General features: G+C 34.7%; 1 protein-coding gene and 1 long non-coding RNA gene across 2 annotated transcripts in view; both read right to left on the reverse strand.

Moving 5' to 3' along the window:
* Window positions 1-3,294: 3,294 nt before the first annotated feature.
* The window catches only part of LOC136800540 (uncharacterized), a 36,822-nt gene continuing 25,583 nt past the window's right edge, over window positions 3,295-14,533 (reverse strand). Inside the window, exons 2-3 of the long non-coding RNA XR_010845721.1 lie at window positions 3,909-3,959; window positions 3,295-3,642 (exon numbers count right to left, since the gene is read on the reverse strand). This is a non-coding gene — a long non-coding RNA (uncharacterized lncRNA). The remainder of the gene's footprint in view (window positions 3,643-3,908; window positions 3,960-14,533) is intronic.
* On the reverse strand, window positions 11,211-14,147 carry LOC136800549 (uncharacterized). Its single transcript, XM_067057208.1, has 4 exons — window positions 13,118-14,147; window positions 12,409-12,495; window positions 12,005-12,108; window positions 11,211-11,803 (listed from the first exon to the last, which is right to left on the reverse strand). The coding sequence occupies exons 1-4, from the start codon at window positions 13,544-13,546 to the stop codon at window positions 11,233-11,235; spliced, it is 1,191 nt and encodes a 396-aa protein (XP_066913309.1). The 5' UTR covers window positions 13,547-14,147; the 3' UTR covers window positions 11,211-11,232.

Raw genomic sequence — 14,533 nt, forward strand, 5'->3', positions numbered from 1 at the left:
CGAAGCCCATCAAAACCAAAAAAAATGAATTTTGTCACGTGGGCTTTTGATTTTGAAAAGTAACGGGGCGGGACGGCCTTTTCTAGACTACATTGAATTTAAAAGAATTTTCGTTTTTTCTTATAGAAAGACAATTAAAGACCATCAAGAGGCAGCTTTAAGTTAGTCCGTTGTCAGCGTTAAAGATTCGTCACTAAAGAGTTTTGAAAAAGTTTAACAAAGACATGTACCTACACACTTTTCAAAGCAACACATTTGCTTTATACTCCATCAATAGTATTTACTAAACAATTATCTGGTTAAAGTAGAGTCGTGGAGCTTGTTCTTTGCCATATATTGACGATGAGAATCTTCCGTTCCACTTACTACCTTAGATTTATGAAAATATTTATATTTTTAACATTTTATAATCATATAATGCTTATTATTGAAGCCCGCAATTCGTTAGCAATGTAAAAATTCATGTATCAACACATCCCGTATAAACTTTTTATTCATTCCAAGACCGTAAGCTTAGCGGAATTTTTCTCTAGAAATTATTTCAACCCGAAGTATAAGTTTTGTGACAACTTGGTATGTTATTTAGATTATAGTCCATGAATAAAAATTCTCTAAAAGGTGAATACCTCCTATTCGCGGTCAATAATTCGTTGCCTCGAAGCTTTCCGCTAATTAAAGATTCTGTTAAACTTTTACAGTACTGTATGAACTAATTCTGCTCCCTGCCAAGATTTATAAGGAAAAGGGTTCTGCGAAGAAACCCCAGTAAAACCTGCCTAAGCCGAAATTATGTTTTATTATCACCATGCTTACGGTAAAAAAGCTTGGTTAGCAGTTTATTACCTTGGTCTTACTCTCATGTTCCTTCTCTCGAGTACCAAATAGCCGGGGGGGGGTTGGAAAAAATCTCAAAACTTAGGGTAGAAAATTTTCAAAAAGGAGGCTAATACAGCAGAATTAGAGGGAACTTTCAAAAAACTTTTCCCAAAAATCAATAAGCGGGGGGGGGGTTGGAATAAGAATGTCCTGGGTGGAAAATTTTTAAAAATTTAATTAGCGCCCCCCCCCTAATAAGCGGGAAAATCGGGGGTTGAAAGAATCATTAAATTTTTTTTAACTGATATCAATTTCAACAACAAAAGTGAAACTTCAACAAATGAACACGTAAAATAAGAACCAATACTAACAAAAAGGAAAATTTTAACAAGCTTAAGGTCTATCTACACTGTAATAAAAAATTGAATTATTCAAATTTAATTAGCGGGGGGGGGGTCTTAATAAGAGCGGGGGATGGATTTTTTTTGCTCTTAACAATTAGCGGGGGGGACGTCTATTAGGGAGACAAGAGTAATAACCAGGAGTCTAGTGTACTCCTTTTCAAAAAGTCTTTATCCTCGTTAATTTTGACTTTTTGTAACTTTCAAAAGATCCAGAAATAAATTTGACTGACAGAAAATGTAGTATTGTTATACATCATGATTTATTTGACTAGATCAAGCTGATATCTATACCTTATATAAGAAGAGACGGAAAAAATCACTTTGGGCAGAGTACAGAAACCGTCATTTTGTTACGGAAAACAGTTTCAGCAAATTACCTCTAATATCAAGTACATTCAAGGCAGTTATATTTAAAAGTTTTGAGTTTAATTTGCGCGATGATCATGTTTCGCGAGTTTCACAAGTCTTCTCATAAATTAATAACGCGAAACTTAATGCTCGCGAAAAGTTTTGATTCGCGAAATATAATCCTCGAAAAAAGATTAATTCAATAAGAAAGATTCACGAACTTTTATCCCTGTGAAAATTTTCATTTTCTATGCTCGCGAAAATAAGCCCCGCATAAACATTAAATCATTTTTGAAATAAATGGTCTCACGAAATTTCACGTCACTAAGGCCGACTAATAATTAAGACCGACTAGTTTGGGTCATTTTTAAATTTACAAGTAGATGAAACAGGAGAAAGCTTAAAATACTTGAAAATAAGGAAAGCTTAGTTATTAACTTTTAATTTGGCCCGAAAAATTTTCAAACTAGGTTGAAAATCAGGAAACTTTCTACATTGTGTTACTTTACTATTTGTTTCACCATTTTAAATAAAAGTCAATTTTCAATCCAATTCTAAGATATTTTCCCACTGGGGACGAAATTTTTGTCAATCTTTCCAGTGGGGCTTAGCCAATGAAGTATAAGGTCAATCTCCTTGGTAGGATTTGAAGCCAACAAATCCTATCAAAGTTGCGCGGCCTTGAGCGGCTCGCCTGGTATGTACACAAATGACAGATTGAAACTAAAATTTACCGCTAAATTTCGAAAAAATATTTTTTTCCTGAAAAAGGTTAGAGATTGAACTCTAGCCCTTCGGGCTTTAAACTCAATGGGCTGGGCTCCCAGCGGCTCGGTGACACAGGGGTATACCAGTCATTGGCGATGTTTAGCAATATACAGATTTTTAAAAAGGCTAACTTTAAGATTTTCTTTTTAATAAGAGTGATATCGTTTGCTTACTCATCAATTTTGATTGGCAAGCTTTTTCACATTGAACTGACACGGACGTGGTCAAAAAGAGGAAAAGAAAAACATTTTTGCATATAATAGGCAGACACTGTCCTATTATGAAATATGTGTCTGATATGAAACGGGAACACTTATGTAAAAATAAAACCTTTAAGGATTATGCACAGTATTTGACAATATCGTTTTCGGAGTAATGTACGAAGTAAATAACAGGTGCTCAATTAAAAAGAGGAATTTCTTTCTATAAACAATCCCCTATATGGTTGGAAAATTGCAAATCAAGCTGACAGTATATTGCGGACACCTTTTCACCCCCCCCCCCATTCGAAATTCAATGTAAAAAACTTGCACTTAAAAACCATCGTCAGTGAATTATTTAACCTTGGAACAAAGGAATTTCTATCCTTATTGGGATTTCAATAGGAACTTTTATCCCCACTGAGAGTAAAGTTCCACCGGGGTGTACTGGTCAAATTCCGGCTTTTTCAACTGTAACGTGTTTCTTATAAGCATAAAAGAATTTTAAAACAGGCTCTGGGATGCTTAGGTCCGAGGGCTTCACAGGGCTGAAAAATGCTTGTAAGGATGCTTGTAACCCAAACAGAATCTTATTTTAGGGAAATTGCGAAAATTGTAAGATCCCGGCCGGCTACAAACAGCCAAAATCAGGAAATACATTTTTCGTAGGCTCAAGTGGGCAAACAGAATGAGTGTCAAGAACTGTTTATGACAAGCATCACAATTTATTCAATAAAAAATTTATATTCAAGGTCAATACTTCAAACCGCTTAAAAAATAAGTTATAAAATCTGCGATACACAAGCCATCATTGTCAGCGTCTCCGTCACAGACCAGCATGCTGGGTGAAATATAATGATATCTTGTTTCCAATTTTCCTAATGTTTTTAACTGTGTATGTCGTATCTTTGAATATGATCGATCGATGAATAGTTTTAAATCATTCTCCAGCTTGTTTGTATATAGAATTATTCCAAATATTCTGCTTAAACCAGGACAAAATGGAACTGCTTTAAAATGGTAAAGATGGAGAGAACGTTTATTGAACGGAGGTTGAAGACCACGTCTGACACTCTGCCTGCCAACACCCACGCTTCACTGCCATCCTAAAAATAATAAAGCGCGAGGATAATTGAAAAAGTAAGACCGTATCAGAGAACACTAAACAGGGATCCACAAGGAAAGCGAAAATTGGGGAAAATACTAACAAAAATTACAATCAGATTATTAATCAGCCTTGCCACCCCAGTAGTAGACAATGTTTTTTTCCAACGAAACAATTTTCATTGGGTCGGCAAAACGGGCGGGGTATCGAATATAAAACTATGATTTAATCAAACATGGTAATTAGTAACTAGAATATCATGAATACCTGGATCTCTCATAAACTTGGCTTGTTCCCAACCACAAGTGATACTCGAATCTTTAATAGAAAGAAATTAATATATAGATAAGTTTAGATATGAATCAGTCAAAATTTCAGAAGTATTTGCGAAGACGAATGTCATAGTTTGATAAGAATAGATCGGCGTTCATCAGATCTTATGTAAGAGTTGGGAGGGATTTTGTCGCCTTGAAAATATTGTTAAATTTATCCTCACTTGTTTTTAAAAATCATTCCCCTCAAGCCCAACCTAATATAACTTTCTTCAAGGAATTTCGGTTGGGGTAGACGTCACACGTAAATTTAATTAACAAAAGTTTGCTGAGAAAGAAGACTTTTCGAACGTTAACATTCGAATGACATCAATATTTGAATGACATCAATATTTGAATGACATCAATATTCGACTATCAAAATCACAGTCCCCCTAGTAAACAAGCTGAAATTGGATTGTTTCTAGATATTTTCCAAAAGGTTGGGAATGGAATTCTTTCCGGTCTAGAGGGGATGTATGGAATCTCAACTTAAAACCTAAACCCCATAAAAAAACTTATGCTAATATTCGACAAGAAAAAATCGGTGATGTCTGCAGTCGAATATCATCAAGCGAAACTTATATATCATCAATAAAATCCATAATAATGAGTCTAGAAATGAAAAATCCTAAAATTTGAAACTTTATTTTGAAAGCAATCCAAGGGACAAACTTAGGGAAGCAGATTTAAAAGTTGAGCACTAATTCATTTAAAAAAAAATTAGTTCGTAAAATATGCCATATATAGCATTTTAGGGAAGAAAATGAGTGAAAATTTAATCGAGTTTTAAGAATCAGCCAAATTTGAAACAGAATGATGATCATCATTTTACAAGTTTCATGAGAAAGCAGTGTTCAAGGCCCTGTTAATTATTTTGAAGTATAGGTAACTTATTCATGAAATGAAATAAAATGAAATTTTCAAGACTGTATCCTAATAAGCTATCTATGTACGAAATAAAGGTTCCTTTGCGTGAAAAATTTCAATCAATACAAGTTAGCATAATTTACAGTCTTTATCTATAACAATTATAAAGACAAAAACTGTTTCTAAAAAAAATGTTCCCTATAATTCTTTAAGAGCTTGTTTTGTTGTCCTTGACACTTTATACTTGAAAGTTTTGACTATCGCGTCACGATTTTAGTCATTTTGCGATTTTTCATGGTTTATAATTTTTAAAACCTTATTTGATGAAATTAACAATTTTTCTTTTAAGGCCTCATAGTGAAAAATCAATTTCAGAATTTGAAGAAAAAACTTTATGGTTTCTGCTATCATAAGTAATTAAGAAATAAGTGTGACATGGACCTTAATAAAACGTCATAACGACACTATTCATATACTTTTCACAAAAAAAGCCTAATCTCCTTGGGGAAATCATTTTATTGTTTCAAACTTTTTTTAAGTTAATGACAAATAATTTCTTTATTTAGATTTTTTCGGAAAAATTTTCTATTTGGCTACATCCCAAATTAGAGCTGTTTTCGTATGGAAATTGGGTGGAGAAAATTGCCAAAAATGAGGTTTTTTGGAGATTTTAAAGGAAAGTGCCTCCACAAAAATTTTCCGAAATTTTATTTTTAGATACTAAATAGATACATCACCTGAACCAAAAAAAATTCCAAAATGTTTGATTTTTACCGAGATTAGGGCTTTGAAAGGTGAAATATTCTTCTTCGAAACACTCTTCGTTTTCTTCTTCATTTAATTTTTTCATTTAAATTTTTCGATTTTTAAATTTTAAAAAGTAAACCCCCGCCAAAATTTGTGACCTCCCAAGCGATTTGGAGTACATTAAAATTTAGAACGGTCTCGGTGCGGACAGAGCGGTAAAATAAGCGCCTCGAAATCGGCAAAGCGGTCATCAGACCGGTTAAATATACCTCTTTGATCGGCCAAAAGTCTCTCAAAAATGTTCTTTCAAACTTGTCCGTTCGGTCATTTTCTGTCAGGCCAAAGAGTCCTTTCGAGCTCGGACCGGTCTTTGGTGCGATCGTTTGGCCGGTCGAAACGTTTGCCGGTGAACGAGAAATCATAACAAACCAGTATATTATTTGGAACGTTCTGCAGAATGTTCTGATTTTACAGAACGAGTAAAACTTCTAACACCGGCTTTAGCTTTCGGTCGTTCCTCAAATTACATTTTAAACAGACGCTAAAGAATTCACATGGGATGCTCCAAACGAGCCTTTCCATCTATGCATGTCAAGAAGGAAAGTATTTTGAAATGAAGCTGGAAAAAAAGACAAATGATTTCAACCTGGTAAGTGTTTCGTATACTATGTTAAAAAGCTCTCCCTATTCAGTAAAAAATAAGATCCTATCCATACTTGTATCAGAATTAAAATGCTCAATATCGATCTAATCTGGCATTTATAAAATCATAATGATAGTTATCTATTATCTAGAATTTTCAAAAAAAAATTGGCTTCCCTGAGACCAAAATCACTATCTTATACAGCCTAAGCACAAGCTTTGGTTGCCCATCCAAACTGAAATATGCTGTAAAGATAGTGATTGGAGAGGAGGGCACTACTGGGTCAGAAACCGTTCGATTCGGACACACGAACGCTTTTCCATGCGCGACGAACGGGTTACCCGTTCGTGACGAATGCTTTTGCGTCCTTCGCGAACGCCCTAAAAAAAAGTTTGATTGAAACCATTCGCGACGAACGCTTTTGTTTTTTAACCCGTTCGTGACGAACGGTTTTAAAACAAAACCGTTCGTGACGAACGCTCATAAAAAATCAAGATATAAAACCATACGTGGAGAATGCTTTTCCGTTTGCCGCGAACGCTTTTCAAGAATCGTTTAAAAAACCGTTCGTCACAAACGGTTAAACGTATGCGACGAATGGTTTTTAATTTCACTGTGAAAAGGTTTCTAAGAAAATAGAGATTTACTTCGGAGTACTTTTTTCCTTTAAAGTTTTTGTCAAAAGGACAACTTTATAGAGGGGGTCAATGTGAGAGGCAAATAAGCTTTGGTAGAAAACACCCCTGTGTCAGAGACCCACTGGGACCCCAGCCCCACTGGAAAATTAAGCAAAAATTCCGTCTCCGGTGGGAAATTAGCCTTGAATCTCAGTGCCACTAGGAAATTGACTAGGATTCAGGGGTGTTAGAAAGGAGAGAAAAAAGAAGAATTAGAGTAAAATCTTTCTTATTTTTGTTTCTGTTTAGATTTGCTAAGCGAAAGCAAGGGAGTTTAGACAAGACAAAAAAGAAGTTCAAGTTTATCGAAATATTCAGACATACAGCAATAACCAGGTAACAGTGCATTATTTATTTTCACCTAAATTTTAGATATAGATCTCTTCCTGTATTCTGGTTCATTACCGAATAAAAATGATTAAAGAGCCCCCCCCCCTCCAGCGGTGACTCTGCTCATGATATCACGCATTTTTTTGTCTTCGATCACGATCAAATGAATAACAAAATACTTGAATAATCACGCATCACGACTCTAAAGTCTTTCAAATCACGATCACGTAACCCCGCTAGAAAAAAGTCCCCATCGACATCTAGAAAACCGCCTTCAAAAACGTGGATCGAAATTTGTTGGAAATTTATTTTGTTATGTTTTTAGGCAGTGATGGTCCTTGATTCCCATCCAGGTCGATATCGTTTAGCGTAATTTCCAAATTTGAAGCAGAGAAAGGTTAAATTCGATACGAGGCATAGACAAACCAAAGTTTTTATACGAGAAAATTGGAAGTGAATAGACATTTATGGTAAAGCCTGAGAAAATAGAATTCAGTTGAGTGGGAAAATCATATACAGTACCCTTGGATATCAGACAATATTCATGAAAGGAAATGATGGGACAACTTTGCTTGACGAATATAACTAGTCATATGAGTTTATATATATCAACCTTGTGGATTTTACGTTATTTTTTATCTATTTTCATGTCCAGTAAAAATATTCATGTTCAACTTGATACTTTATATATCTTTTTTAAGAAAACTGAAATTTCTCTCTTAAATAAAATTATAAAATTACACCTACACAGAAAGAAAATTCCGCTGCTTTTAGCCGAAAACTTCTTGTTATGTTTTTATAAGGAGCTCTTTTGATAACTTCTCCCCGAGAGTTGTTGTTTTTTGCAAAAACCCGTTTCAATTGTTTTTTGTTCGAAAAGTTCGTTTGTATGTATATTCAACATTAGAAAAAAGACAAGAATGCGGAAGTGATTGTGGGGAATCGAATGTTTCTTGTTCGAAAAGTTCATAAAAATGTTCAACAGTGTTCAACATTCGAAAAGAGACAAGAATGCGGAAGTGATTGTGGGGAATCGAATGTTTCTTGTTCGAAAAGTTCATAAAAATGTTCAACAGTGTTCAACATTCGAAAAGAGACAAGAATGCAGAAATAAAAACAACGAAAGCTTGTATAGAAAGATTTTTTTGGGTCGACAATAAATTAGCTATCGATTAACTTCTCGTGTTAGGATTAGGGTCCCGGTTCCGGAATTTGTAATATATTTGTTTAAATATTCTCTCGCTCAATAATCGAACAATGTAGTATTTTCATAAATTTGAACATCTTTTGGATTCAATTCTTTAACTTACTTTTAGCAGTATTAGGTCAATAATATTTTTCTCTGACCTTACCCTTGGCCTTTAAAAATATTACATATATTACTTATTGTGATCCTCCAAGCGATTTTATGTACATAAAATCTTTCCGGCAAACATCGGAAAATGATCCACCACATTGCCGGCAATATTCGATAATCGTCCGCTCACTCATAGAATTAAGCCGGCAATTTTTTCTTTCTTAAACCTATAGGCGGGAATTTTCCGGTTACCAGCCGTGAATGTCTATTTTTAGACGCACAGTTTTTCCAGGTTTGTCTCCTGAAATCTCGAAAACCCTTTAGAACTTTAGAAATTGAAAGAAAATATGTAGTCCAAGTAAAAGAAGGCATTATCTTGTGAAAGTAAGTTAACAAATATTCTTAAATTCTGAAATACTGTAACACATTCTTGGGAAATTCATGACAAATATAAATTTCAGATTTTTGTATCTTAATTGAAATTCTATTAGTTTTCAAGCAGAAACTTTAAAAATTATAAACCTAAAATATCCTTGATTTCAAAAATGATAAGTCGTAAAATCTATGGAAAGAATATTTTTGAAAAAACATTGCAAAACAAGTCTTTTAACAAAACGAGAAAAAAATAATAATTACACATTTTTTTTTATAAGGGACACGTTTACCCGGGGGGGGGGTACTAGGATTGATGGGTGTCGGGTATGTGCGTGCCAGACCTCTGGACCCTTACCCTTAGAGAGACTGAATTTTGGTGAAAAGGTGACCCTTAGAGAGACTCAGTGTAGAAAAACCCAACCCTTAGAGAGACTTTTTCACAAAAAATTTCTATAATGGGCCAAAGAAATTCGATTTTTAAAAGAATTTCTCCAATTTTCGAAAAATTTCTCTAATTTTTGAAAAATTTTCCCACTTTTTTTAGAAATGTTCTCACTTTTTTGACTTTTCACTTTTCTTTGACCCGAGTTTGTGAAAAAACCGACCCTTAGAGAGACTAATTTTGACTTTTGTTGTTTTGGTAACCCTTAGAGAGACTTTGGGAGGGTGAAAAACCCTACCCTTAAGGCACGCACATACCCAGCACCCATTTTTGCCTAAGTACCCCCCCCGGGCACGTTTATAAGGAACTCGAGGCTGAATAAGGAATTGTTAAGAATTCTCAGGCTGACAATAAGAATAAAATTTTATCAACAGTGTGCCTCATATTTTGAACAATACAAATTAAATACCTTTAAGCCTTTAGGGGACTCGTTTTTTGTGTGTGTGTTTTTAGCTTAGCAACAAATCAAAAATGAACTAAACTATTACTAGAAAATATAGTGGACCCATTATTTTGACCGCTGGGCCCAAGCGGAACCAAAAATTTTTAATATATCATATATAAGGGTCCCCTTTTTTTACAGCTGGGACATAGCTGAACCAATGTTTTATGTATAAACTATTACTAGAAAATATAGTGGACCCATTATTTTGACCGCTGGGCCCAAGCGGAACCAAAAAATTTTATATATCGTATATATAAGGGTCCCCTTTTTTTTACAGCTGGGACATGGCTGAACCAATGTTTTATATATAAACTATTACTAGAAAATATAGTGGACCCATTATTTTGACCGCTGGGCCCAAGCGGAACCGTAGAAATCGAATCAAAAGATAAAAAACCACTGACAAAATCTAAAAGACACTAGTACGTTTTGATGACAAGAAAAAGGCAAGATTTCAGTCTTAAACATTTACACGTTTTTTTATAAGAATATCTTTAGTGAGAATATCAAATAAAACATGACCGAATTTAACAGATTCGAATAACAAGGTTTTGAATTTAAACTTTGAAGCAGAAATATAAATAAATCGTTTGAAAAAAGTTATTAATCCAAATGAAAATGGACGGACTATCCTATCGTATTACTTCGAATAAACGCCCCCTCCTCAAATAAATGTTGCATTTAAAGGTACTATAAAATGCTCGAAGTGCTACTGAGAATGTTTTATTAAAGGAAGAAACGCATCGATTCATAGTATTTCAACTCGTACTTTCGTGACTACACGTTTTTTTTTTTAAAGAAACTAGTTTAACCAAGCAGCCCCAATGTTTCTTAAGAAATCGGCCTTTTGAGCCTTAAATGTTTCTTACATGTTTCTAAACTTTTTGACATGGAAGGCTGGATTGGAAGGTTATTACTAGTAAACCAAAGAACGAATAAAAATCTTATTTTCTCATTCTGAGCCTCAGCATGTTTCTTAGATGTTTCTTAGTTTTTAGGCATTCTGAGCCTCATGTTTCTTAAAAGTGTGTTTCTTAAAAAAGAAAAAAACGTGTAATAGGCAGGACTTGCGACTAAGCATGACCTGCGCTAAAACAAACATTGAAAAGATGAATTCTTTATTGAATCTGGAGAACGTAGGACAAAAGAGGAATTTTTCAATAAAAAGAATAACGCCTCTCTTAAAAGTTAAAACTTGCTTGATAAACGCCCGGGACGTTTATTTTAAGTAATACGACAAACCAAGAGATAAAATGACTTTTATCACGATAAATCTTTTTTGTCGGTGTTAATTTATCACAGTTATCAAGACAGGCTTTTTCTTCAATTCGACAGTTGGAGAGGGTAAATCACCAGAAAACGTCGACAACAACAAATAAGAAATTATTCCACACTTAAACAAAGTCGAATATTTGAAGATTCATCCGAGACATCCAAAACTGAATCAAACATTTCTAGTGCTTTACCCCATCCAAAAATTTATCGCAATAAAAGTCATAATGTCTCTTTACGGATGCGAAATCTTCAACCTCGTAATGACCATCACCTAACTGACCTATTCGGACTTTTTGTAGTATAAAAACGGCCGAGTCTTGCGTTGTAGGGTGGTTACCGTTTTTTCTTTTCTTCAACAGGCCTTTCTCTTTGTCGACAGTTATGAAGTATTTCAGCCGAACATACTCTTCGTGATTGTCGTAGACGACAGGTCCTGATAACCACGCAAATTCCAGTTTTGAGTATGCTACAGCCACCAGGTTGCCGTCTTGTAAATTCGGTGGTGGATAGTTCTCGCTGTCAAAATTTTCCCAAAAGTCTGCTTGTTGACACCTGGCAGCCGTAGGGATAGCGGGTGATGATGTTGCAGTCGGTGAGGGTCTTGTGTTTTTTCTTCTTCTTGGTGTAGGAAGTGATGGTGTTGGTGTTGGTGTTGGTGTTGGTGTTGTATTCGGTTCGGGCTCGTTTTCTTTTGTTTTAATGCTCCGCCGGTACTGGGCCAATGAAACTCTTTGCTCCTGAGCTTTTTCCCTGAGAAAGTAAAAAGAAATTAACATTAGATGATTATACACATTTTTTGAAGCGACAATGAAAGAATCTATTAACTCGGGACATTTCTTATGAAAAATGCGTGTATAATAAAGAAACAATAGAAAAACATTAACACCCCTGTCTCACAGCCCCGGTAGAACCTTTTCCCACAGAAGGGACAAAAAATTTAAAAAATATAACCTGGCTTTGGCACTTTCTCTGTGTCGTCGAATGTAGATGGATAGTGCATCTGCAATTCGACATTTGCTTCTCTCATTTTCGTTCAGCTTGAATGTTCGAAGGATCTGTAAAAAAGTGCGATCTAACAACATGAAATTGAAAATACATGATTTTTTTATAAGCAAGTGTCTGCCCCTTATTCAGGCCGAATATGCTTAAAATTTCAAAGCATACATGAATAGCCTATGCTCATTTTTATTATAATGCTCATAATTCACCTCGTATCCGAGCCAAGTTTTTGTAAAATCTCAGTAATTATGTAAACATTTGATTAAAAAAGCGTTAGGATTTTGGGAACAGTGAAATGTGGTTAATCGGAATAAAAGAAACTCCGAATAAGTAACCTAATAAGTAATTAAACTTACCAATTTAGCTATGTCCAATCTTCTAGCCCTCTCGTGTGGCTTTTTGGTTAGAAGATTGTGTTCCTTCACCATGTCTGCGAAAGCGTTCTAAAAAGCAAATAAAAGACACAAATAGAGACCTTTATCAGGGTCTTAAGACGTCATTATGAATTAATACAGTCCAAGATAACAACTGAAGCTTAGTTTATCCATTAAATCAAAGTGTACAAGGTTTGGTGTCTATACAATTCACGTCAAAAGCCACAAATCCAACTTCAACATTCGAACCTTTGGAATGTTTTGTTTATAATTTGAAATGAATTCGATTGGAAAACGCATGCGCGGTCATGCGCATAAAGCCATATCTTGTCATCTTATTATGCAATGCTGATTCAGCATAACAAAAAGGCGCCTTGTACAGGGAGAGCCAAAAAAAGATGTAGCCACACCCATTATTGACACTGATTCTTAACTTAAATTTACTCTGTAAGGTTAGGTCCCTATATAAAAAGCTCTTCAGAAAAAGTCCAACCGTTAGAGGGTGAATTGCCGAAAGGGTACAAGGGAAATTCTAAAAGAAATGAGACTAGGCCTAGGGGTATCAGAGTAATTTGGTTGTCAAGGGGTTATAATTAAATGATTGAAAGTGGGTCTTACCCGTATCCAGGGGTTACCCATTTAAATGTGAAAAAGTAGGCTACCTACGAAATAAATATTTGAAATATCTTACCATTAAAAGGTTGTGGGCACAGTGGCGTTCATTTAAATAGTCATTAACAACCCACTCTGTTCTTGATGCTGACTGAACTTGGGGAGGAGCGATTGGTTCATCAGGTAATTCCCCTGACGAGAGATCATTTGATACCGCCGATTCATTTCTTCTGCGTGACTCAAACTCCTTCCGTTCTTTTTCGACAAAATACTTTTTCAAAAAAGGCATAACCCGGTCATCGTCAAGAGGATCAGAATCATGCTCAATATCGATACCATGTTTCGCCAAACCAAATAAGAATCCCAATTCTATACCAGATGATGCCATTTTTGAAAAAAGTCGACGAGATATGACGAGAAATATCGAATAAGATACGCTGTAGGTGAAACTCCAAGACCTTTTGAAAGACTTCCAAAATAGTTCAAAAAACAAGGCCTGGTCACGCATGCGCGGCCTGCATTGCAGAGCAACGAAAAAGTGACACGTATATTACAATCAAAGGGGCGCGATTTTAGCGAAAAGTACCAGCAAAAAGTTAAACTACCGGGTGGTACTAAACACAATTTATTTCGGTTTTCTAAAATATGAAGCATAGGCCTTAAAAATATCTTTGATCACAAATTACTAAGGTTGTTGGTAGTACCAAGTCACAAAAGAAGAAATGGCAGAAAACAACAAGAGTGGTAGGTGTTTACTTTTTCTTCCTTTAACTTGTTAACAAAATTTACAGAAATTACTAAGGTCTGTCTCAAAAGTATGTTGACACTTGAGTTTTTTGACATTTTCTCAACACCCATTTATGCTAGGTTAGAAAATTATGCACTGTTGGAAAAAATGAAAGATTTTTTCTCCTAAACTCTTCATACTTTTGAGACAGACAGACTTTAAATCTATGCTTACTCTTGAACACCCCTGTCTCACAGCCCCAGTGGAACTTTTTTTCTCACAGTGGGGAAAAAATTCCTATTAAAATCCCAATGTGAATAGAAATTCGTGTATTGTTCCAATGTTAAAAAATCAAGTGAGAATGGTTTTGGACTGCAATTTTTAAACAGCAGAATTAAAGTTTTTTTAAGAAAACGTGATTATGACGTCATTATTTATGACGTCATAATTTTAAAAAGTTGAATACCTCGAGAACTAATACTCAAAGCTTTATGAAATTTGGACCAATGATAGAACTCATCAAGAGGAGGAGAATTTTTATTTAACAATATGAAAATTTGTAGATGTCAGCATTTTATCGCAAAAATTCGAATTCTTGCAATTTCTGCTGACGTCATTCATTAACTTTTGGAAATACTTTCAAAACTTTTTGAAACATCTCAATGTACTTTATCTAAATTTCATAAAGTTTTGATTTATATTTCTCGAGATATTCAAATTTTTGTATTTATGACGTCATCAATCAGGTTTTCTTAAGATATCTCTAAT

The sequence above is a fragment of the Clytia hemisphaerica genome, unplaced genomic scaffold, assembly GCF_902728285.1.
Source record: "Clytia hemisphaerica strain Z4C2 unplaced genomic scaffold, Clytia hemisphaerica genome assembly, whole genome shotgun sequence".
In the NCBI taxonomy this organism is placed as follows: Eukaryota; Metazoa; Cnidaria; class Hydrozoa; order Leptothecata; family Clytiidae; genus Clytia; species Clytia hemisphaerica.